The 23,289-nt window shown below is 36.8% G+C and overlaps 2 protein-coding genes across 3 annotated transcripts; both read left to right on the plus strand.

The window, feature by feature from the left end:
* Positions 1 to 1,706: 1,706 nt before the first annotated feature.
* On the plus strand, positions 1,707 to 20,819 carry LOC113656382 (major histocompatibility complex class I-related gene protein-like). 2 transcript variants are annotated; one of them, XM_047819469.1, is made up of 9 exons: positions 1,707 to 1,863; positions 3,573 to 3,845; positions 3,952 to 4,239; positions 4,332 to 4,625; positions 4,783 to 4,911; positions 5,469 to 5,525; positions 6,061 to 6,096; positions 6,447 to 6,524; positions 20,241 to 20,819. In XM_047819469.1, exons 1-9 carry the CDS (start codon positions 1,803 to 1,805, stop codon positions 20,261 to 20,263), a joined length of 1,239 nt encoding a protein of 412 aa, XP_047675425.1. In that variant the 5' UTR covers positions 1,707 to 1,802; the 3' UTR covers positions 20,264 to 20,819. The 2 variants fall into 2 exon arrangements, with proteins under 2 accessions (XP_047675425.1, XP_047675424.1); XM_047819468.1 differs by lacking the exon at positions 20,241 to 20,819 and adding an exon at positions 6,905 to 8,125.
* Positions 12,825 to 20,819, plus strand: LOC125145679 (class I histocompatibility antigen, F10 alpha chain-like). The gene is made up of 7 exons (XM_047819494.1): positions 12,825 to 13,019; positions 17,434 to 17,706; positions 17,910 to 18,197; positions 18,290 to 18,583; positions 18,741 to 18,869; positions 19,815 to 19,861; positions 20,241 to 20,819. The coding sequence occupies exons 1-6, from the start codon at positions 12,944 to 12,946 to the stop codon at positions 19,844 to 19,846; spliced, it is 1,092 nt and encodes a 363-aa protein (XP_047675450.1). The 5' UTR covers positions 12,825 to 12,943; the 3' UTR covers positions 19,847 to 19,861; positions 20,241 to 20,819.
* Positions 20,820 to 23,289: the final 2,470 nt, after the last annotated feature.

The raw sequence follows: 23,289 nt of genomic DNA on the forward strand, positions 1-23,289 counted from the left end.
AGATTCATCAATGGAAATAAGAAAATTGGAAAATTTGTTAAGCACAGTTTTTGTGCCTATAATGAGAAATTCTGTTATTACAGAATTCTGTTATTACTATTTAGTTTAAGAAAGTTTAAGAATGATTTTATGTCAATGAGGCAATCAGAAAGAGCAGATGGAGGGAGTTTGGAATGTGGTTTTGTGGAAAGGTAGAGCTGGGTGTCATCCACATAGCAATGAAACTTAAAATGATGTTTATGAAAAATATGTCCAAGGGGTAAAAGGTAAGTAATAAATAACAAAGGACCAAGGACAGAGCCCTGGGGAACACCAGAGGTAACGGAAACTACAGAAGAGGTGAATGATTTTAGTTGAACAAACTGTGTGCGATCAGAGAGATATGAATGAAACCATTTCAGAGGCGTGTTGGTGATGCCAATAGTGGAAAGCCTGTCTAAAAGAATATCGTGGGAAATTGTATCAAAAGCTGCACTCAGATCAAGGAGAAGGAGGATGGATAGTAAACCAGAATCAGCTGCTATAAGCAAATTTTTGACTTTTAATAGAGCTGTTTCAGTGCTATGTAATGGGCAAAAACCAGATTGGAATTGTTCATATAGATTATTGCCAGACAAGTGGATATGAAGTTGAGCAGCAACAACGTTTTCAAAAATTTTAGAAATAAAAGGAAGATTAGAAATAGGACGAAAATGATTAAGGTTGTTGGTGTCCAAACCTGGTTTCTTTAGAATTGGAGTTACAGCAGCTTTTTTGAATAGAGAAGGAACAACTCCAGTGGTAAGGGAAGAATAAATAATATCCATAATAAAATGGGACAGAGAGGAAGCAGTAGCCTTAACAAGGACAGTTGGTAAAGGATCAAGAACACAGGTTGAAGATTTAGATTGATGAATAAGTTTTAAGATATCATCAATTGTGGGCAGAATAAACTCAGAGAACAATTGTGTAGGAACAGGTAGAACTGAGACACATGGAGTAGAAACAGGAGTGGCCATAAGTTGACGATGAATGCCTTAAATTTTTGAGGTAAAGAATGATGCTAAAGTATTGCAGAAATCAGATGAGTACAAATGGGAGGGAAGTGAGTCGGGGGGGGGGGGGTGTAAAATTTTTCAATAAGTAAAAAAGAACCCTTGAATTCCCTTCATTAGAACCGATTAAGCCAGAATAGTATGTAGATTTAGCTTTAGCAATAGTGTCTTTATAGTGAGACATATGTTCTGAATACATTTCCTTGTGGACAGTAAGGCCAGTTCTTCTAAAAAGTCTCTCAAGCTGTCGTCCTTTTGCTTTTAACCAGTGACCTAGGACTTGTTCATTAGGGATAAATACAAACACATTTAAATATAAGTCTAATATTAATCTTGATATTTTGTATTTTATTATTCTTTATATAAACTTTTCTGTTTTATGCTTATGTTCTGTAAAGCTGTTCTGAGACAATGTTCATTGTTAGAAGTGTTATACAAATACATTTGAATTATTATTATTATTATTATTATTATTATTATTATTATTATTATTATTATTATTATTATTATTATTATCTCACCCAAACACTACAGTGTCATTTCCAGCGTCTTTAAGCTCTGATTCATTTCAGAACCCTGAACATGTTCAATCTACCTGGATATTAATTACAGCCCGACGCTGATTGGTTGGATGCAGATAAAAAAACTGTCATTGGTTGGTCTTGACCACGCCTCTTGTCTCCTGGAGCTTCCGTGTACTAACTGAGTAAACAAGTCAGTTTGTGTATCAGACTTCTGTAACTGAGGGATCGACCTGAGCTCCACACCATGGGGCGGATCACGGTTGTGTTTTCACTGCTCTTCTGTGCCTTTGTGCCAGCTTTCGGTGGTCAGTGTCCGTTTATATTACTTTAATATTGTGTGTGTGTGTGTGTGTGTGTGTGTGTGTGTGTGTGTGTGTGTGTGTGTGTGTGTGTGTGTGTGTCTGTGTGTCTGTGTGTCTGTGTGTCTGTGTGTGTCCGTGTGTCCGTGTGTGTGTGTGTGTGTGTGTGTGTGTGTGTGTGTGTGTGTGTGTGTGTGTGTGTGTGTGTGTGTGTGTGAGTGTGTCCGTGTCCGTGTGTGTGTGTGTGTGTGTGTGTGTGTGTGTGTGTGTGTGTGTGTGTGAGAGAGAATCAGAATCGAAAGTAAAAGAGTAACAGGAAGATTTTAAAACAATCAGTTTTTCGTCGCTTTAATTGTATTTTAGTCGTGTTTCAGCTGAGATCCTGTGAATAATGAACACTTAACACTTAACACTCAGACCACAGGGAGGAACTTTAGTGTTTATGGAAGAACTTTAATGTTTGTATCTCATTAACATGGCGGATTTCTTCTGACTGCGCCAGTGTTTTGTTCACTTCGTTTCCGTCACTGATTTCTTTTCTTTCTCAAATGAAATCAAGCATCAATTATTTACTTACAAATTAGAACAACATTAATTAGTCATTTTCTTTTTTTCTAATTGGTTGTTGAATTTTTTTCTACAACCATTTTTTTCCAAAAATTCTTTTTTTTTTATATTTTTTAATAATAATATTTTTATGATTTTAAAATCTGTGTTTCTGTTCACAAAAACACACAAATGACTCGGCTTTTAATTTGATCATGAAATGGAACATTAAGGAGACAATAAGAGTCACAGTACAGTAACCTGTTGGCATTGGGCCCTAAGGGTGGGGGCAAAGTGAGCAGGAAGTGTGTTTTATTGTGTTTTATTGTGTTGATAAAAGTGTTTTGTGCACTGAAACAGCAGGAATTATTTATTTATTTGTTTGTTTGTTTATTTATTTATTTATTTATTTATTTATTTATTTATTTATTATTTCTTGTATACTCTTTTCATCAGTTGTATATCTAAGTGTACACATTATAGAGCAACACAGAGTCCATGTGTGATATGTAGATTGATGTAACCTAAGAAGAAAAAATGTTTGCATGTGATTTGTGTGTTGAAGAGAAAACAGAAAGTTTAAATCTTTTTCTAAAACTGAAAGTAAACGTGTGATGTGACAAAATACAGAACAAAGTGCCACATAATGTTCAGCCTTTTTCTCATTTTTATTGGATAAACTGTGATGTGAAATGGAATTAACTAGAATTATGTCATTCAGTGACAGAATAGTAGCCCATAATGTTCAGAGAACTGTCTGAGAAATTAATTACTTACTACTAGTTTTATATAGTAATTAAAAATGTATAGATGCGATTACATGAAAATTCACATGACACTGGAAAAACAAAAAACTGTAAATGAGATATTTTGGGAATACACGCTGTTAGAGCTTCATATTTTATTTAACTAATAAAGTATTTGTAACTCCTTTAGTGTGAACCGAATTTAATGCGCTTTTTGCCGCCCCCTAGTGGACTGACAGGGACTTGCTCTTTTTACCAGTCACTAGACCAAGTTGATTTCTAAATTCATTTTATGATTTAGAGATTTTACAGAGCATCAGTGAGGTGTCCAGTGAAAATTGCCTTGTGTTAGGGTGAATGTATAAGATTGGTTTCTTGTTATAGTGAGTGGCCACACTTAGTTCTTTTTTCCCTCTCCTCCAGGTGAACACTCTCTGTTTTACACCTACACGGCTTTGTCTAAACCTCTCGAGCTGCCTGGAATCTATGAGTTCACCGCACTGGGCATGCTCGATGACCGAGAACTCGACTACTACAGCAGTAAGACTCAGGTTAAAGTTCCTAAACAGGACTGGATGAAGGAGAAGATGGAAAAGGATTACTGGGATAAAGGAACTCAGTCCCGTAAGAGCAAAGAGCAGTGGTTTAAGGTCAACGTGGACATCCTGATGGAGCGAATGAGACACAATAAGTCTGGTTAGTTCAGTTTTATTTATCATTACTCATTAAATGTCAGATGTCATTTCTTTATGATTCTTAATGTCACACAGTTCTTATCTTTACTGCACTGTCTCCATTTCAGACCTTCATGTTCTTCAGTGGAGACATGGCTGTGTGATTGAAGCTGAAAACGGTAATACTAAATTTCTGAGAGGAATTGATGAGTACAGCTACGACGGCTCTGAGTTCCTCTCCTTTGATGATAAAAACTCGAGGTGGATCGCTCCAGTTCAGGCTGCTGAGCCGACCAAAAGGAAATGGGATGACGTGTCCATCCTTAACACGTACACCAAGAGCTACCTGGAGAAAGAGTGTGTGGACTGGCTCATCAAGTTCATGGGTTATGGACAAGAAGAACTGAGAAAACATTGTGAGTGTCCAGGATTTGTTAATGAAATCATTTCTACTTTGACCTGAGTCTTACTGCTGTAGTAATATTTGAAAATGTTTCTGTCTTTTCAGCTGAACCAGATGTTCAAATATTTGCAAAGAAATGTGTAAAAGACACTAACAAGTTGACCCTGTCCTGCCTGGCCACGGGGTTCTACCCTAAAGATATCCAGATGTATTTGAGGAAGGGCAGAACTATTCTACCTGATCACCTGGTAACAACAACAGGAGTGAGACCCAATGGTGATGGAACATATCAGCAGAGGAAGAGTCTTGACATCCTGGTGGAGGAAAAAGATTCTTATGATTGTTATGTAAACCACATCACCCTCGACAAACCAATAGTCATTGATGGTAGAGATGGAGGTAAACATAGTGGATTACATACTATGATATAATGTCTTTGAAATAGTTTATATTTAATGCTGTGATTAGTAGAGGTTTTATTATTGGTATGGAGGGAAGTTGTTGTACCTGCTGGAAGTTCCATTATTGAGGTTTTTGTTTTGTTATTTCTTTGAAGAAATCCCATGCCTAGATTGTACTGTACCAAAGATTCAGGGTGGTATCATTGGGGGAGCGATTGGAGCTGTGCTCACCTTGCTTGTGGTTGCAGTCGTTGTCTTCGTCCTTAAAAAGATGGGAATAATCTGTGAGTATAACCAGATAATGCCGAAGTTTTATACACATTCCTGTCACAATTCAATTCAGTTCACAATAATGTCTTCTTCATTAATAAATCAAAAATTGATATGAACAAAGCTTTAATATTTTGGCCAAAATATACTACAGGTTCACCATATATTAAAAAATACATATAAATACATCTCTAAAAATGTTTTAAATTAAGTATGTGTCCTCTGAAAAATGATTGACTGAAACATTAGGAGCTCTGTGGCAGCACACAAGGTGACATTTTAAGCCAAATTGAAGCTCCAAAGTGGCTAAAATGACCCCATGTCCTCTTAGTCAGGCTCTATTGCTCTGTTATAGCTACTGAGTGCAGATGATTCCTAGTAACAAGTACTGAGTGCTCTTTGTATATTTTAGTAAAATTACACAGATTAGAACCTTTGGTCTTCAAACAGTGGAACACATCATGTCACATCACATCAAATGTTCATTAAAACTTTTTTTACAATAGAAAGACCAGTATTTAGTAATGTGCATATATATTTCTAAGTTGTTCTTTTTCTTTAATCTGTTTAGCTTGGCAACGTAACAGCAGTTCCTCAGGAAACAACCCTGCCGATGTGCCGCTTAAGGGTAGGTGGTATTTATGCTTGGTCATTTAATATGAACTGGTGATTAGGACCTTAATGAAAGAAGTCATTTTAAGCACAAAAAATGGAACATATAAAGAGAACACTTGTGTATTGTGTATAACCAAAAAAGCGCTGTGTAAATTAATTTTAACTGTCTGATCCAGCGTCTGCTCCAGTGTCTAATGGTAAAAGAATATTCATAATAACTTATTTATTTAAAGTTTTTCTAGTCCTTGATTCTGTTTAGTTTGGTAATAGATTTATTCAGTAATAAACCTGGTACAAAAAGGACAACTGGAGATTAACTGGTTAGGGACAACAGGACCTTAGCAAGAAAAAATATGCAAGTGTTAATATAAACTATACGGTCTATTTCACCACAACGCCTTTTATATTCTTGTCAATAATACCTTATCCAAAAGTTAGTCCACTGTCATTGGCTATATTTTAAACTTTTGATTTCTTTATAAATGAGGAAAGTGTGATTGATTAAAGAAATACGAATTGTAACTGACCTGTTTCCCCTTTTTTTTCAGATGCTAAAAAGGAAGCTGACCGCTCAAGTGCCTGTGGTAATTTTTAAAAAAGAAAATTTTATGCTAAATGTCTGGGCCATGTTTCCTTTAAACCAAGACCGTGTCTTTAACACTTAGAAGGTTGAATGGGAGAAACATACAGGGGAAATGGCACTGTGATTTAAAATGTATAGGCTCCGATCGGCAGAGATCAGAGAAGAAAAATAACTGCCACCCTCTAATACAATTGTGGTAATATTGTTCAAATCAATAAACACCTTTAGCTTAAAACTGCAGTTTGTGACAGGTTTGGAGTGAGTAACAGTTACCTTGTACAGAGAACTTGCCTACTATAAAAGTAAAAACCTGTAAATAAGAGTATAATTGTAACTGTAATTTGGTTCCAGACTCTGCACTAGGATCCAGCAGTAATGCCTCCAGCAATGAGGAAATACGTCCAATGATGCAAGAACAAAATAATCCTGGTAATCCTGATCAATTTATCTATAAACAATTTTGGTTTGAAAATAGTATGTGAAGGATTCTGATGTTCTATCTGTATAAAGAGCTGTTTGAGATGTGGGACATTTAACATACAAAGTGTTTAACACTCAGAGCTTAACACTGTACATTTACTTAACATTACTTGTAGTTAGCCAGTGTCAGTAATATGTAATGATCACTTTAGCCACAAGGTTAGTTTTTATCAGCAGAAACATTTATAACCTGTAAGATCAGTGAGTACATGATGTGATCTGTTACCTATTGTTTTCTTTTTAACACTCGAATGAAACGTCAATGAAAATCTTTTACAGTCATATTTATTTATCTATTTAATAATGAATATCATTTATATTTCTTTTAGATGGAGGTGGAGAGAATGTGTAAACTTTACATACGTCCTGTGGATAAAGAGTTTGATCTTGCTCAAGTCTGATCATAATTGGATTATTTCTTGACTTGGAAGTCATTGATTCAGCCTTCCATCGAACTGTCAAACCTTCAAACATAAACATCTACTAATCTATTACAAACCTGTAGATCTTTTTCCCCTCAGCTCTGATCATTACTGAAGGTATCAGTCATTTTCTGGGCTCTTTACAAGAAAGCACTTTTCTTTACAGCTTAAAAAATCACAGCCTGTAATAATAAGCACTTTTAATCAATTTAGCAAAAATGTTTTTATGTAAATAAGCTAAAAGCTGATCTCTTTTTAAATATCCCAATAACACTGGATTTATTAGCCTCAGGAGATAAAAAGAGGTCACTGCTGAGTGCTGTAAGAAAAGTTAGAAATGTCAGAATAAATTGTTATAAAACATTCAGGTACAGAAGAACGTGACACGTTTATGGTATTTGACAGACAACCTCTTCCATAACAACATACATTTATCTTATTTTATAAAACTGAGTGTTAAGGGCCTTGCTCAGGGGCCCAGCGGGGGCTTAGTGGACCTGGGATTTGAACTCAGGACCATCTGATTGTTAGCCTAACAACTTTAACCTCTGAGCTGCCACATCCCCTGTAGTCATTACAAATTAAGCATTAATTACAAGTTTAACACATTGCTTATGCTGTGAAAGCTTTAGAAAGGAGACGCAAGATAAAGCAAGTCTGTGGGATTGGAGTAAGTTATAATCAAACACATATTCACACACTCCTTGCCTGCTCGCTGTCTTCATCTTCATGGCTGAAGGTGAAAACATAATGAATAGAATAGACTTTGCTTTTTCTGTCCAAATAATCAGAGCTTCTATTTCTGTAGTAATGAAATAAAAATCGATCTGATTTCTCTATTTTAATCTAATGTTGACTTTATACTAGCAACTCATGTGAGGTTGGTCCTTGTTAGCTGACTGCTGAGGTCCGACGTTTACTTTTCACTTTATACTTTACTTCACTGTGTAACAATTCATAATTTCACTGATTTATAATAAAAGTGAAATATTTTATTTGTACTTGTTTTAGATAAGTTTTAAGTTTGTTTTTGGGACAGAATACTTTAAGTATCTATGTAATGATATTTTGGGTTTCTGATGTGTAAAATGTAGCTTTGGTGAAATGATTAAATATATTTTTCTGAAATTCACGTCTCAATTCAATTCTGAATTTTTTGTTCACGTTTATTCTGTTTTGCTGTAGTAATAGAGAAAATTCAATAGAGTTCTAATCAAGGTCATATTCAAAAAATGTATTTGTTTTCAATTCTGAAAATAAAGAGTAAATGAGTGTGCGGTGCTGTTCTGGTGAAATACTGACAGGGTGGTGTCATGGTGTGACTACATGACTATGTTTTTATGGTAAAATTATATTTAATGTTGTCACACACAAATTAGTGCCTGTTTCTCACGAACATTCTAGCAGATAAGTGTAAAGTCCTCTGTGATGATGTCTGAAAGCTTAAAGGTTCAGCCTAAAACACTGAAGACTGCTTTCAGAAAAGGTCGATGATGAACCCAATATGTCCTTAAATAAATAAATAAATAAATAAATAAATGTCAGCTTATTAAGAATTACACACAGTTTATTTATGTTCAGCTCCTCTGTACAAACCCCATGAATCAGCTGTTAAGTCCAAGTTAAAGAGGTTAGGAAATATTAACACACAAGAATAACACAAAGTTTTATAAGATAAAGATGTTATGAACATATTATAAAGTGTTTAATCCATTTTTATGGACCAGTAAAATAAACAAGGCTGAACATTTTCCCCTGTAAGATTAGCATTAGCATTAGCATGACTGAGTGAGAAGATCTCTACTTTAAATTCATATAGAAATAAGCAGCACTTAGCTAATGCTAGTTAAAGTGACTAGCTGGTTAATCTGATGTAAACCTGAACGTGTCTCTGTACTCTGTTAGGAAGAACTTAAGATAACTCGATAACGGAATTCAAGCGAATCGATTCATCAAAGCTTCAGAACCGACACTTTGTTCTCAATAGCGCTACACTCAAAAAAAATGGTTTTGCAGCACTGTTTGTTTTACTCAAATATGTTTTTTTTTTTTTTATAAAATAACACATACATTTCATTCCCCACCAAAACACTAATGTATTGTGTTTAATTAACTTAAAATGTGTCATGTTCCACTATACTTAATAACCAGTCGATAAACTAACGTAAAGCGTTTAATTTCGCGATTCAAAAAATCGGAAGTGACGATTTCCAACGTATTGGATGAAGACGGCGCGAAAGAGGGAAGATGGTGAATGGTGTCAGATGAGGTTGTTGGAAAGCACTTTGAAACGGTGAGTGTAAATAGTCTAATATATAGAAATCTTTCTGACAATAAATGATTACTCTTAAACCGATGTTCGTTTAATGTTAATTAATGTTAATAATTTTTGTTTGTTTGTTTCTAGTAGCAACTTAAACTGTTTAAAAGATGTAGTCATTAGCAGATGTTCATTAACAGTGAAAGTGATGGAAAAACATGTACCATTTCTTGCCTACATCAAGATTGTCTGTGCACATTTAACTAAATTAATGCACTTAAGTTCCACTTGTCTAAGATTCCAAGTTTAATGCTTTATTGTTGAATAATGTATTTTCCTCTACTGTATTGTTAACATTGTGAACTTGAGTACATTATAGTGTTACCTGTTTTTTGTCAATGAGGTGATCAAGGAACCACTTATTTTAGACTTCAAAATCAGGTGGCCTGCTCTTTTTAAAATAGAAGAGGTAAGTGAAAGTTTTTAAGTGAAATTTGTTCATTGTTAGACTATATGGCTGTTTTGGTAACAAATTACTTTTCATGTGTTTGTAGATTTTTGCAGAATTTGAGAGAATTACAACAATTCCATTGGCATTCCAAGCTGGATGGATACTCCGGAAAGCTGATGAAGATCTTTGCAAACAGAGGAGGAGTAATTGGACAAAAAATTAAACACCTCTTGGTGCTCTCTACACAGGTATGGAAAACTACGCTCAACAAAATCGTAGGTTTAAAGTGTTAGTTCACCCAAACAATTCAATTTCAGTCACGTGTTCTGCGTTCAAATAGTGAATTGCATATCTACATCCAAGAGGGTCCATATTCAGATGTTCAGATATTGAACCACTTTTGCATGTCCACAGACGTCCATAAGGTGTCCTAGTCAAACGTTCAAATTGAACCCATTTTGCATGTCCACTTGTCCCAAAACGTTCCCAGTCAGACAGATGTTTCATGTATAACACTACTGTATATGGACAATGTTCTGCATAGTTTAGCTCAAACTTACCCCAGCATAACAGCCTCAAATTTTAAAACTTTGTTCTTACTTGAAAATCTTTAGACTGATGACATCGAAGTGAAGAGAGAGTGTATAATCAAAGCTCTTTGTGCCTACCTAAATGAAGAACCTACCAGACCGGAGTGTTTTGTGAGTATATGTTTTTTAAAATGGATTCTAAATGCTTTTTTTTAAAAAGCTGATAAACAGGAATTTAAGAGTATTGTGTTTTTTTAATATATCCACTCTATGATACAGACAATGCCACTGCACAGGAGGCGATCCAGGAGACTGTGATGGGGATTTATGTCACACGGCTTGTAGGTGCAGAAATGGAAGATGTTGGAGTGGTGTTGGAGGGGCATAAGGTTCTTCAAAACCTTTGCAGTGTCCCATATGCAGCAGCCACGTTAATGGGACTAATATATGGACTAAATCTAAGCTACCCTCCTGAATTGAGGTACACTTTCGAAGCACTTCAAAAGTTGATCTTGGAGCATGATGATAAGTTGTCAAACAAAGTTCAAACACTAAAGAGCAAGTCCTTCTGTGTTTAAGGACTGTTCCTTGTATGCTAAAATGTTAATGTTGTGTTTATATAAAAAAAAATGTTTTTTATGTTCAAAATTGTTACACTCTGAAGTTATTTTGAAATTATTTTCTAACTCTCTCTTAACTGATAGCTTACAACAGTAAGATCCTGTACATGGTTTTTAATCTTTTTGCAGACCATTGCTTCAGCAGTCGTATGAAACAGTAATGTAAGTGTAATGACGAGGAGGCATACGGCTGGGGATCCATTTGCAGCAGTAGTTTATTGAATATAAACACAGGCGAAGTCAAACAGGCAGGGATCAGAACCGGCAAAACACAATGTCAGACAGTGGGCAGAATCAGAATCGGGGACAGGCAAAAGGTTGGGGCAGGTGGCAAACAATCAGAACGTCAGAAAGAGAAAGCAGAAGTAATAACAGGAAAACGGAATACAGGAAACGCTCAGAATGACTGCAGAAAAACATGTCGAGACCTCGCACAGGTATGAAGTTCAAGCGTGGTTTTATGTGAAGGGGAGATGAGGAACAGGTGGCAGTGTAATCAGGAGGAGAGGTGGCTGATGGGAAGTGTAGTCCGGAAGCGCGCTAGTACTCTGGAGACGCGTCTCTACGGCGACGCTCCCGCGGTGGTTCGTTGCTCATGACAGTAAGTCAATATCATGACAAAAACTTACAAAAACAGCTGGTTATTATTTTTTAATAGGGTTCATTATTTCCAATGCATACTCACACTCGTGCAACATTAAGTCCTAGCTTCATTTTCATGAGGTTTAGAAAGCAAAATGAATCTAGATTTGTTTTTCTTCTTCCCCTAATCAGAGTTGTGGTTTAAATTGTTACACTTTCAAGCTGCCTATTTGGTGCTTAGTTCATCTGTTAATTTCCATAAAAGATTTCTAGTTCATTTTAGCAGTGATGTATGGCATTTAATAATTGTTAGACATCGTTACACATCGTTACCATCTGGACATTTTGGTTGTATGTTGGATTTCTTTTTTTTTTTTCATTTCTTGTAAATATAGTTTTAATTTTCACCTTCTGACTTTGTTTTCGAATCAAAACACTGCAAAGTTATTTTAGATAATCTTATATTTTGCATAAGAATTTTGCACACGTTCAAAGACTCTTTAATATATTGACTGAGCAGGCTGTTTAAAACACTGTTTATTGCAAGTTTGGCAAATACAGTTTTATAAATTGTTACATATCTTTGTAGGTTTTTTACTCTACGAGACAATCACACAAACAAATGCTGTTAAAGGGAGTAACTTTTAAATGGAAATCATTGAGTAAAAGTAACAAAAACCAATCGGATGGAACCACTGTCCATAATTTAACTGAGTTATTTGAAACTAATCTCCTTGTGTTGGTTGAATGAAACCTGTTTGGCCAATTTGAAATAAACAAAATTATGTCCAGTTAAGTTAACCAGTTTAAGTTACAAGGAAGCAATTCCATTGATTTGGTTGGACATTACTATTTTACATAGATTCATCCCAATTCTGTTGTGTTGTCACAACACAAGATGTTTACATAGATTCAAAACATTCCATTAATGTTAATGAAACACAAGTTGCTTATGTGGAACCTCTGTCCATAATTGAATTAAGTAAGATGAACAAATCATTTTTTTGAGTGAGAGCCGACTCTTTTGGGAATGACTCTCAGTCAGTACCATAGTGCTGCGGTGTCTGTAATTTAGAATGATTCGCTGATATTTTGCTGATACATTTCAAGCTACCGCACGCTGAAAAGCTTTGAGAACCACCGGTCTAGGCCTAGTCTCACAAACACACACACACACACACCACACACACACACACACAGAAAAATTAATAAATGGAAATTGAATAAATACTTTATATTTGGTTTATTGTGTTCAGTGATCATTGGTGTGTGTGGGTGGGTGGGGGGAGTTTAGATGTCACTCCTGATGATATCACTATCTAACGGTTAAAGCTGTATTCTCTGTGTGAGTCCTGCGCATGCGCAGTTCACCTAGAAACTGTTTGAAGCTCGTGTAGGGGAAGCCCGATACGCTCATAGCGCGTAAAGATCAGCTCACAACACGCGTGTTATATAAGTGGGTCAATATTCATATTAATCTATCTTTAGTTTATATGATAAAGGATGATGAAGATGAGGAAGATGATGGCTGCAGTGTGTTTGTGTGTGACACTTTGTGTCTTCGCGCCTGCTTTGGGAGGTGAGTGTCCGGAAACAGGAAGTAAACCGCAAGTACTTTATAAAACTTTATAAAAAACTTTATAAAATCATTATAACTGAATAAAAAGACACAGAGATATAAAATATTATTCTAAATACATGGCACAATGTTTGCAGTTATGGATTTAGTTCAATTCTGACAAGATATTCGTTGAATTTAATGAAATTTAATGAATGTCACTTCCGGTCTGAACGACGGCTTTGTTTCCCGTTATGTTTCCCGTTATGTTTGTTACTGAAAATAACCTTCTGCTTTTAGGCTTTATTTTATATTATATTGTATCTGGGGTCTGTAGAATATATAGTAAATATATATTTATTGAGTTTACACAGTTTAGTGGATGGTGAGTGAACTTTCGAGTGTGATTGTAGTTTTGTGTGCATGTTTTTAAGAGTTCTACATGCTCATGAAACCACAGTGTGTTAAAAGTAGCGAGGGTGTTTCCTTTGTCGTGTGTCATCTGTGCAAAAGATTTCCAGTTTACTGCCCACTTTTTTTGTACCAATTTGCCCATAATAAGTGATGCATGTAAATGAATTTAAACAAATCATCTTCACCCTGCGTTAGAAACAAAGAAATCAAATCAAAACAAATCAAAACAAAAATGATTAAATGTAATAAAAAATGTGAACAGATTCACTTTGTTCCAGAGTGAAAATGTTATTAGTAATAAAATAGTATGGGACTTTGAGTGAAGTTATCAGCTGATAGAATTATGGTACTTAATGATTTGTCCAAAGTAAAGAAAACATTTCCAGTGTAGGAATCACATTAGATCAGAATAAACCAGCCTCGAGCCAACAAGTCTACTGAACCCTGAGTCTCAAACAGAACTGCTAGAGAACGGTTGAGTTTGTCAGTTCAGTCAGATTCTCAGTTACAGAGAATAACAAGTAACATTATTTCTTTTTATTACTTCTTTTTGGGTCGTCTTTTTTCTGTTTTTGTTTAATTTCAGCCTGAATATTTCAGTGGCATTTTTGGTGTTGAATGTAAGTCAAACTTACACTGAAAGGGTTCATCTCACATTCAGCACAGATTATATTTGTAGTAATGGAGGAAGCTGCACTGAGATCAGGGAGAGAGGCAGGGCTGTGTCTGTTAATATCCAACAGGTTAAACACCAGTGTACAATGCTTGTGTTGTTTCAGTGTTTTCTTAAAAAAATAATAATAAAGAAATAGAGGAGATCAGGAAGAGGCAAAAACTTTTTAACAGTGCTGTAGATCAGTCGCTCTGCCCTACATTCATATGGAATTTACATTTACAGCTGTCAGGACTTTGGCCATGTGCATCTGTTTATGTTGCCCCGCCTTCATCTGCTCCTCCCTGTCTACACACCTGTTTCCTATTGTGATTACCCTTTCTATTTAACTGTGCCACATTGCCTTGTGCAGCGCGGAATCTACTGTTGTCTTTGTCCTGTCTTCAGTCCGTGTCGCGTTTTGTGTTTCCTTTGTTATTAAACCCTGTTTGTTTTGCTATCCTGTGTTTGGGTCCGTTTTTATCCTGCGATCATGACAACAACATTTAGCAGACGCCGTTATCCAGAGTGACGTACATAAGTGTTTAAATCTCTGTCATTGAATACATTAATGCTGGTTCACTAGGTTACGTACTTAAGATACCATGAGTTAAAACATTTGTTCAAAGTTACAATGAAAAAGTGTCAAAGTTTTTTTTGTTTTTTTTTAATGCAAAAGATAGGGAAAGAAGTGCTAGTAAGAAGTGTTTCCTGAATAAGTAGGTCTTCAAGTGGCGTTAGAAAATATCCAGTGTCTCAGCAGTCCGGACCACTAGGGGAAGTTCATTCCACCACCTTGGTGCCAGAACAGAGAAGAGTCTTGTAGTCAAACAGATGTTGTATAGATGCAAAAGATCACACAGAGTTCACATCTTTTTAGTATAGCAGAGTCTAAGTGTAGCTGGTAGATCTCTACATGTCTCAGGATTCGCTGGGTCGGCTTCATCTCAGTGGTCCAAAAGACGATCAGGTCTGGTACAATTTCTGGATGCCTCAGGATGGGTAGAAAGAGAGAAGCAGTGGAGAGGGATTAACATATCTGCTGTTCATAATATTTGCAAGTCTGATATGATAGTGCACAGTATTATGGGACGTATTATGTGTACGCCTGACAAAAGAGTGATGAGGGCTTTGAGGTAAGAGGGAGCTGGTCCATTTTTGGCTTTGTAGGCCAGCATCAGTGTTTTGAATCTGATGTGTGCAGCTACCGGAAGCCAGTGGAGGGATCACAGCAGTGGGGTGGTGTGGAGAACTTAGGCAGGTGTAACACAAGCCGTGCAGCTGCATTTTGGATCATTTGCAGAGGACGGATTGCGTTCGTATGTAGACCTGCCAGCAGTGTGTTGCAGTAATCCAGTCTAGAAATGACAAGAGACTGAACAAGTACCTGAGCAGACTGTGTGGACAAAAATGGCCGAATCCTTCTAATGTTGTAGAGAAAAAAGCGACATGAGCAAGTTACATTAGCTATATAAGGGGAAAAGGACAGTTGATTCTCCATGGTTACCCCAAGGTTGCGAGCTGTGGCTGAAGGAGAGATCAGATCATTGTGCAGGGATAAGATCATGACCTGGGGATGAATCACCTGGGATGAACAGCAGTTCAGTTTTGCTAGGATTGAGCTTTAACTGATGAGCAGTCATCCATGATGATATTTCTGCCAGACATGCTTAGATCCGATCAGAAGCTGTGGTATCTGACGGTGGGAAAGAAAAGATAAGTTGTGTATCATCAGCATAGCAGTGGTAAGAGAACCCATGTGAGGAAATAACTTCACCAGGAGAGTGAGTATACAGGGAGAAAAGAAGAGGACCAAGTACTGAGCCCTGTGGGACGCCAGTGGAGAGTCTGCATGGAGCAGATGTCACTCCCCTCCATGTTACCTGATATGAGCGTCCTTCCAGGTAGGAAGCGAACCATTCCCAAGCTGATCCGCAAATCCCAAGACTCCTGAGGGTGGATAAGAGAGTCTTGTGGTTGACCGTATCAAACGCTGCGGAAAGGTCAAGGAGGATGAGGACGGATGACAGTTTGGCTGATCTAGCAGCATGTAGTTTCTCAGAGACATCCAAAAGGGCTGTCTCTGTGGAATGAGCTGCTTTAAAGCCAGACTGGTTGGGGACTTGGAGGTTGTTCTGTGAGAGATAGACAGACAGATGATTATACACAATGCTTACAGAATTTTTGAAAGAAACAAGAGAAGTGATACCGGTCTGTAGTTACTGATGTCTGATGGATCCAGAGCAGGTTTCTTTAGGATGGGAATAACCCTTGCTCTCTTGAAAGTAGTTGGTACCTGACCAGATGCTATGGATCTATTGATGATAGTGGAAATGAAGGGCAAGAGGTCTTGCAAGATGGTCTCAAGCATAGTGGAAAAGAGTGGATCCAATGGGCAGGTGGTAGTATTGGAAGACTGGATGAGTTGTAAAATCTCTTCTGCTGCTACAGTTGAGAAATGTGACAATGAAGGAGTGGAGAATCCATACTGTGAGATGTAAGTCCAGTCGAATGGTTTATGTTACTTTCTATTAGGAAGAAAAAGAAAGACTGCACTACTGGAGTGTTTCTAAATGATAGTTTGTACTAGTGTGTCAAAACGTCACCAATATAATATAATATAATATAATATAATATAATATAATATAATATAATCACCACTTGATATGGTGACTCTGTAATCCTGTGTAGAAATGAACAAATTGTTATCATAGCTTTCAGTTATTCAGTAATAACAATGATGACATTTTGTATGAACATTCATTAAAAAGTGCACTAGATGGACATCAGAAACATGACCAAAGACCGTCAGAAGCCAGATGATATCCAGTGCACGTTAAAGGTGGGGTGCACGATGTTTGAATTCACCAAAACAAACATGCCCCTAACCCATATCCCCTGGACGAGGGGATATTTTATAAATAAATGAACACAATGAGTAATATTATGGTAATACAAATGTGTTTTTGTAGTACTGTGTGTTGTAGCGTGAAAGGTTTAGCTCTGTTTCATGTGGAACACAACGTTCAACACCTAGAACCCGAGGCAGAGGTAACGGCACGTATCCGCCATGTCAATGTTTCAATCGCTTTCGGCTAATGTCAGACATCCGCACTGAACACTCTCTCCACTGTATATTGACAAGACACGCCCCTTTCTGCTCATTGGCTACACGTTTGTTTTGTTAGTCGGCCCAACTAAGTTTCATGAAGCATTTTTGAAACATCGTGCACCCACCTTTAATGTAGAACATCTAAACCTGCTTGCATTGTATTTCAGCTGCATGTGAACATAAAGATAATAGAAGTAGGACAGGATTTGGTCTCAAACAAAAGTTGGTAAGATAACTTTCTATTCCCTCTCCTCCAGGTGAACACTCTCTGTTTTACACCTACACGGCTCTGTCTAAACCTCTCGAGCTGCCTGGAATTTATGAGTTCACCGCACTGGGCATGCTCGATGACCGAGAACTCGACTACTACAGCAGTGAGACTCAAGTTAAGGTTCCTAAACAGGACTGGATGAAGGAGAAGATGGAAAAGGATTACTGGGATAAAGGAACTCAGTCCCGTAAGAGCAAAGAGCAGTGGTTTAAGGTCAACGTGGACATCCTGATGGAGCGAATGAGACACAATAAGTCTGGTTAGTTCAGTTTTATTCATCATTACACATTAAATGTCAGATGTCATTTCTTTATGATTCTTAATGTGTGTGTTCACTGCTGTGTGTGTGCACTTTGGAAGGGTCAAATGCAGAGAACGAATTCTGAGTATGGTTCACCATACTTAGCAGTATGTCACGTCACTGTCACAGTTCTTATCTTTACTGCACTGTCTCCATTTCAGACCTTCATGTTCTTCAGTGGAGACATGGCTGTGTGGTTAAAACTGAAAACGGAAATAGTAAATATGTGAGAGGAATTGATGAGTACAGCTATGATGGCACTGAGTTCCTCTCTTTTGATGATGAAAACTCGAGGTGGATCGCTCCAGTTCAGGCTGCTGAGCCGACCAAAAGGAAATGGGATGAAGTGTCCATCCTTAACACATACACCAAGAGCTACCTGGAGAAAGAGTGTGTGGACTGGCTCACCAAGTTCATGGGCTATGTACAAGAAGAACTGAGAAAACATTGTGAGTGTCCAGGATTTGTTAATGAAATCATTTCTACCTTGACCTGAGTCTTACTGCTGTAGTAATATTTGAAAATGTTTCTGTCTTTTCAGCTGAACCAAATGTTCATATATTTGCAAAGAAATGTGTAAAAGACACTAACAAGTTGACCCTGTCCTGCCTGTCCACGGGGTTCTACCCCAAAGATATCCAGATGTATTTGAGGAAGGGCAGAACTATTCTACCTGATCACCTGGTAACATCAACAGGAGTGAGACCCAATGGTGATGGAACATATCAGCAGAGGAAGAGTCTTGACATCCTGGTGGAGGAAAAAGATTCTTATGATTGTTATGTAAACCACATCACCCTCGACAAACCAATAGTCATTGATGGTAGACATGAAGGTAAACATAGTGGATTACATACTATGATATATTGTCTTTGAAATAGTTTACATTTAATGCTGTAATTGGTAGAAGTTTTATTATTGGTATGGAGGAAAGTTGTTGTACCTGCTGGAAGTTCCATTATTGAGGTTTTTGTTTTGTTATTTCTTTGAAGAAATCCCATGCCTAGATTGTACTATACCAAAGATTCAGGGTGGTATCATTGGGGGAGTGATTGGAGCTGTTGTCATGCTGGTTGTGGCTGCAGTCGTTGTCTTCGTCCTTATAAAGATGGGAATAATCAGTGAGTATAACCAGATAATGCCGAAGTTTTATACACATTCCAGTCACAATTCAAGTCAGTTCACAATAATGGCATCTCTAAAAATGTTTTAAGTATGTGTCCTCTGAAAAATGATTGACTGAAATATTATAAGCTCTATGGCAGCACACAAGGTGGCATTTTAAGCAGAAATAATGCATATAATGCAAAAAGCATATAATGCATGTAGGCTTATCCAGAGCTACTGAGTGCACATGATTCCTAGTAACAGCACAAGCTTTCCATGAAAGTACAGGATCATGTGACCAGAGTGCTCTTTGTATATTTTAGTAAAATTATACAGATTAGAACCTTTGGTCTTCAAACAGTGGAACACATCATGTCACATCACATCAAATGTTCATTAAAACGTTTTTACAATAGAAAGACCAGTATTTAGTAATGTGCATATATATTTATAAGTTGTTCTTTTTCTTTAATCTGTTTAATGCCTGCTCATTAAATATGAACTGGTGATTAGGACCTTAAAGAAAAATAACTGCCACACTCTAATACAAATTATTGTGGTAATATTGTTCAAATCAATAAACACCTTTAGCTTAAAACTGCAGTTTGTGACAGGTTTATTAATGGAGTGAGTAACAGTTACCTTGTAAAGGTTCACGTGTACAGAGAACTTGCCGACTATAAAAATAAAAACCTGTAAATTAGAGTATACAGTAATTGTAACTGTAGTTTGGTTCCAAACTCTTTATTTTGCCTCCAGACAGCTCAGCCAGGAAGATGTGAATAACCTACAGACCACTGGATCAAAAAATCCTACTAATTTTGATCAAATCTTTAACAAACAGCTTTAGATTTAAAATGCCTTAGGTGTATTAATGAAGTAAGTGTGTAAGAATCCCCAGTGACACTGAAGCAGAAAGAATAAATGTCATTATTAATTGTCTATGTATTCCTCATCAGGATGCAGCAGTGATGGCGATGCAAGGATCTGACCCAAAATAATCCTGGTAATCCTGATCAATTTATCTATAAACAATTTTGGTTTGAAAATAGTATGTGAAGGATTCTGATGTTCTATCTGTATAAAGAGCTGTTTGAGATGTGGGACATTTAACATACAAAGTGTTTAACACTCAGAGCTTAACACTGTACATTTACTTAACATTACTTGTAGTTAGCCAGTGTCAGTAATATGTAATGATCACTTTAGCCACAAGGTAGTTTTTATCAGCAGAAACATTTATAACCTGTAAGATCAGTGAGTACATGATGTGATCTGTTACCTATTGTTTTCTTTTTAACACTCGAATGAAACGTCAATGAAAATCTTTTACAGTCATATTTATTTATCTATTTAATAATGAATATCATTTATATTTCTTTTAGATGGCGGTCACAAGGAAGTGTAAACTTTACATAAATCCTCTGGATAAAGAGTTTAATCTAGCTCAAGTCTGATCATAATTGGATTTTTTCTTGACTTGGAAGTCGTTGATTCAGCCTTCCATCGAACTGTCAAACCTTCAAACATAAACATCTACTAATCTATTACAAACCTGTAGATCTTTTTCCCCTCAGCTCTGATCATTACCGAAGGTACTATATCAGTCATTTTCTGGACTCTTTAAAAAAAAAGCACTTTCTTTCCAGCTTAAATAACCAGAGATGGGGGACTCGAGTCGTATGACTTGACTCGAGTCAGACTTAAGTCGCAGATTTGAGACTTGAGACTTGCTTGACCGATATTAAAAAAGATTCGACTTGACTTTGACTTGACATTCATGACTTGATACTTACTTGTGACTTGCACACATGTGACTTACTCGCATCTCTGTAAAAAAAAATCACAGCCTGTAATAATAAGCACTTTTAATCAATTTAGCAAAAATGTTTTTATGTAAATAAGCTAAAAGCTGATCTCTTTTTAAATATCCCAATAACACTGGATTTATTAGCCTCAGGAGAAGAAAAAGAGGTCACTGCTGAGTGCTGTAAGAAAAGTTAGAAATGTCAGAATAAATTGTTATAAAACATTCAGGTACAGAAGAACATGACACGTTTATGGCATTTGACAGACAACCTCTTCCATAACAACATACATTTATCTTATTTTATAAAACTGAGTGTTAAGGGCCTTGCTCAGGGGCCCAGCGGGGGCTTAGTGGACCTGGGATTTGAACTCAGGACCATCTGATTGGTAGCCTAACAACCTTAACCTCTGAGCTGCCACATCCCCTGTAGTCATTACAAATTAAGCATTAATTACAAGTTTAACGCATTGCTTATGCTGTGAAAGCTTTAGAAAGGAGACGCAAGATAAAGCAAGTCTGTGGGATTGGGGTAAGTTATAATCAAACACATATTCACACACTCCTTGCTGCTCACTGTCTTCATCCTCATGGCTGAAGGTGAAAACATAATGAATAGAATAGACTTTGCTTTTTCTGTCCAAATAATCAGAGCTTCTATTTCTGTAGTAATGAAATAAAAATCTATCTGATTTCTCTATTTTAATCTAATGTTGACTTTATACTAGCAACTCGTGTGAGGTTGGTCCTTGTTAGCTGACTGCTGAGGTCCGACGTTTACTTTTCACTTTATACTTTACTTCACTGTGTAACAATTCATAATTTCTGATTTATAATAAAAGTGAAATATTTTATTTGTACTTTCTTTAGATAAGTTTTAAGTTTGTTTTTGGTACAGAATACTTTAAGTATCTATGTAATGATATTTTGGGTTTCTGGTGTGTAAAATGTAGCTTTGGTAAAATGATTATTAAATATTTTTCTGAAATAATATTTTGTTCACGTTTATTCTGTTGTACTGTAGTAATAAATGAAATTCAATAGAGTTCTAATCGAGGTCATATATTAAAAAAAATCGTTTACAATTCTGAAAATAAAGAGGAAATGAGTGTGTGGTGCTGTTCTGGTGAAATACTGACAGGGTGGTGTGATGGTGTGACTACATGACTATGTTTTTATGGTAAAATGATTCAGTATTTAATGTTGTCACACACACAAATTAGTGTCTGCCTGTCCAGAGGTATTTTCCTCAGCCATTCGCGTCCGAACAATGCAGGCCCTCCATTTTCCAGTACATACAGGTTGAGCTGTTGCTGATTTTCTTTGTAATTCACAGTTACTGGTAATTTTCCTTTTGGAGACACTTTTCACCAGTATAAGTCTTTAATATCACTGATGTCTGTTGCAGAGTTGAAAACAGTCATTTGTAATCAGCTGCTGAGATGACCGATAAGGCAGATCCAATGTCTAACTCCATTTTGAGTTTAACACCTGACACTTCTGGCGTAAGCCAAATAACTCTTCGATCTGTCTCTTTAACACTGTACAGTTCCAGGCATGAGAGATCATCAGTATCTGAACTTGTGTTCGCTTCATTTTCAGTTACTTGATGTACCGTGGCAGATTTACGTTTCACTTTGTACATTCTGTCTTTATGTACCTTCTGTTTATCCATTTAGCATACTCTCGCGATGTGCCCCCTTTTATGGCATCTTCTACACTCTTTATCCTTGAACCAGCAGTCCTTTGCATCATGAGACATTTTTCCCCAGCGATAGCATTTCTGTTTTTTTTTTCCGATTTCAGTGCCAGTTTATTTGTTGCACATTCTATTGATTTTTGTTGCAATTCTAATGCATCTTTTGCTCCAGTCTCCATGGATATTGCGATGTTCAATGCACGATCGAGTGTCAAATCTTTTTCTGTCAGCAGTTTTTTTTTTGTGTGTACTTTCATTATGCATTCCACAAACAAGTCTGTCTCTTAATGCATCTGCCAGTCCAGCTCCGAATTGACAATGCTCTGACAATCGGCGTAACTCAGCTATGTATTCGGAAACACTTTCTCCTTTAGCTTGGTTCCGCTTGTGGAATCTGAATCTTTCCGCAATTACTAATGTTTTGGGGCTCAAACGTTCATTTAAAATGTCCACTACTTGCTGGAACGATTTATCCGCTGGCTTTTCAGGGGTTAACAGACTACGAAGTCTTTGCTCCCATCACGCTCAGCAAAACAGCCACTTTCTTATTATTTTCAATGGCATTGGCCTCACAGAATACAGTAGCTCCACTCTTTCCACATAAGTTCCCCAATCCTCAGCATTACTATCAAATGCGGTGATGGTTCCAATCATTGACATTTTTGCTGGTTTGCAGTTTCACTTTAGACATTAATTGGCTTATCTTTCTTATCGTTCAATGTAACTCACGCGCTCTTTCCGTGAATATTCCTTTCCGTTTCTTGTCCATTCAGGTCTTTTTGTTGCATCTGTGGTTGTCGAGCCAAAACTCGTCGCCAATTCTGTACCATAGAGGTAACATCTCACAGTGTGGCCTCTGAATCCTGACCTATATTGTTCTGTGTAGTTGTGTAGGTCAACGTGGACATCCTGATGGAGCGAATGAGAC

Source organism: Tachysurus fulvidraco, chromosome 10, assembly GCF_022655615.1.
Source record: "Tachysurus fulvidraco isolate hzauxx_2018 chromosome 10, HZAU_PFXX_2.0, whole genome shotgun sequence".
In the NCBI taxonomy this organism is placed as follows: domain Eukaryota; kingdom Metazoa; phylum Chordata; class Actinopteri; order Siluriformes; family Bagridae; genus Tachysurus; species Tachysurus fulvidraco.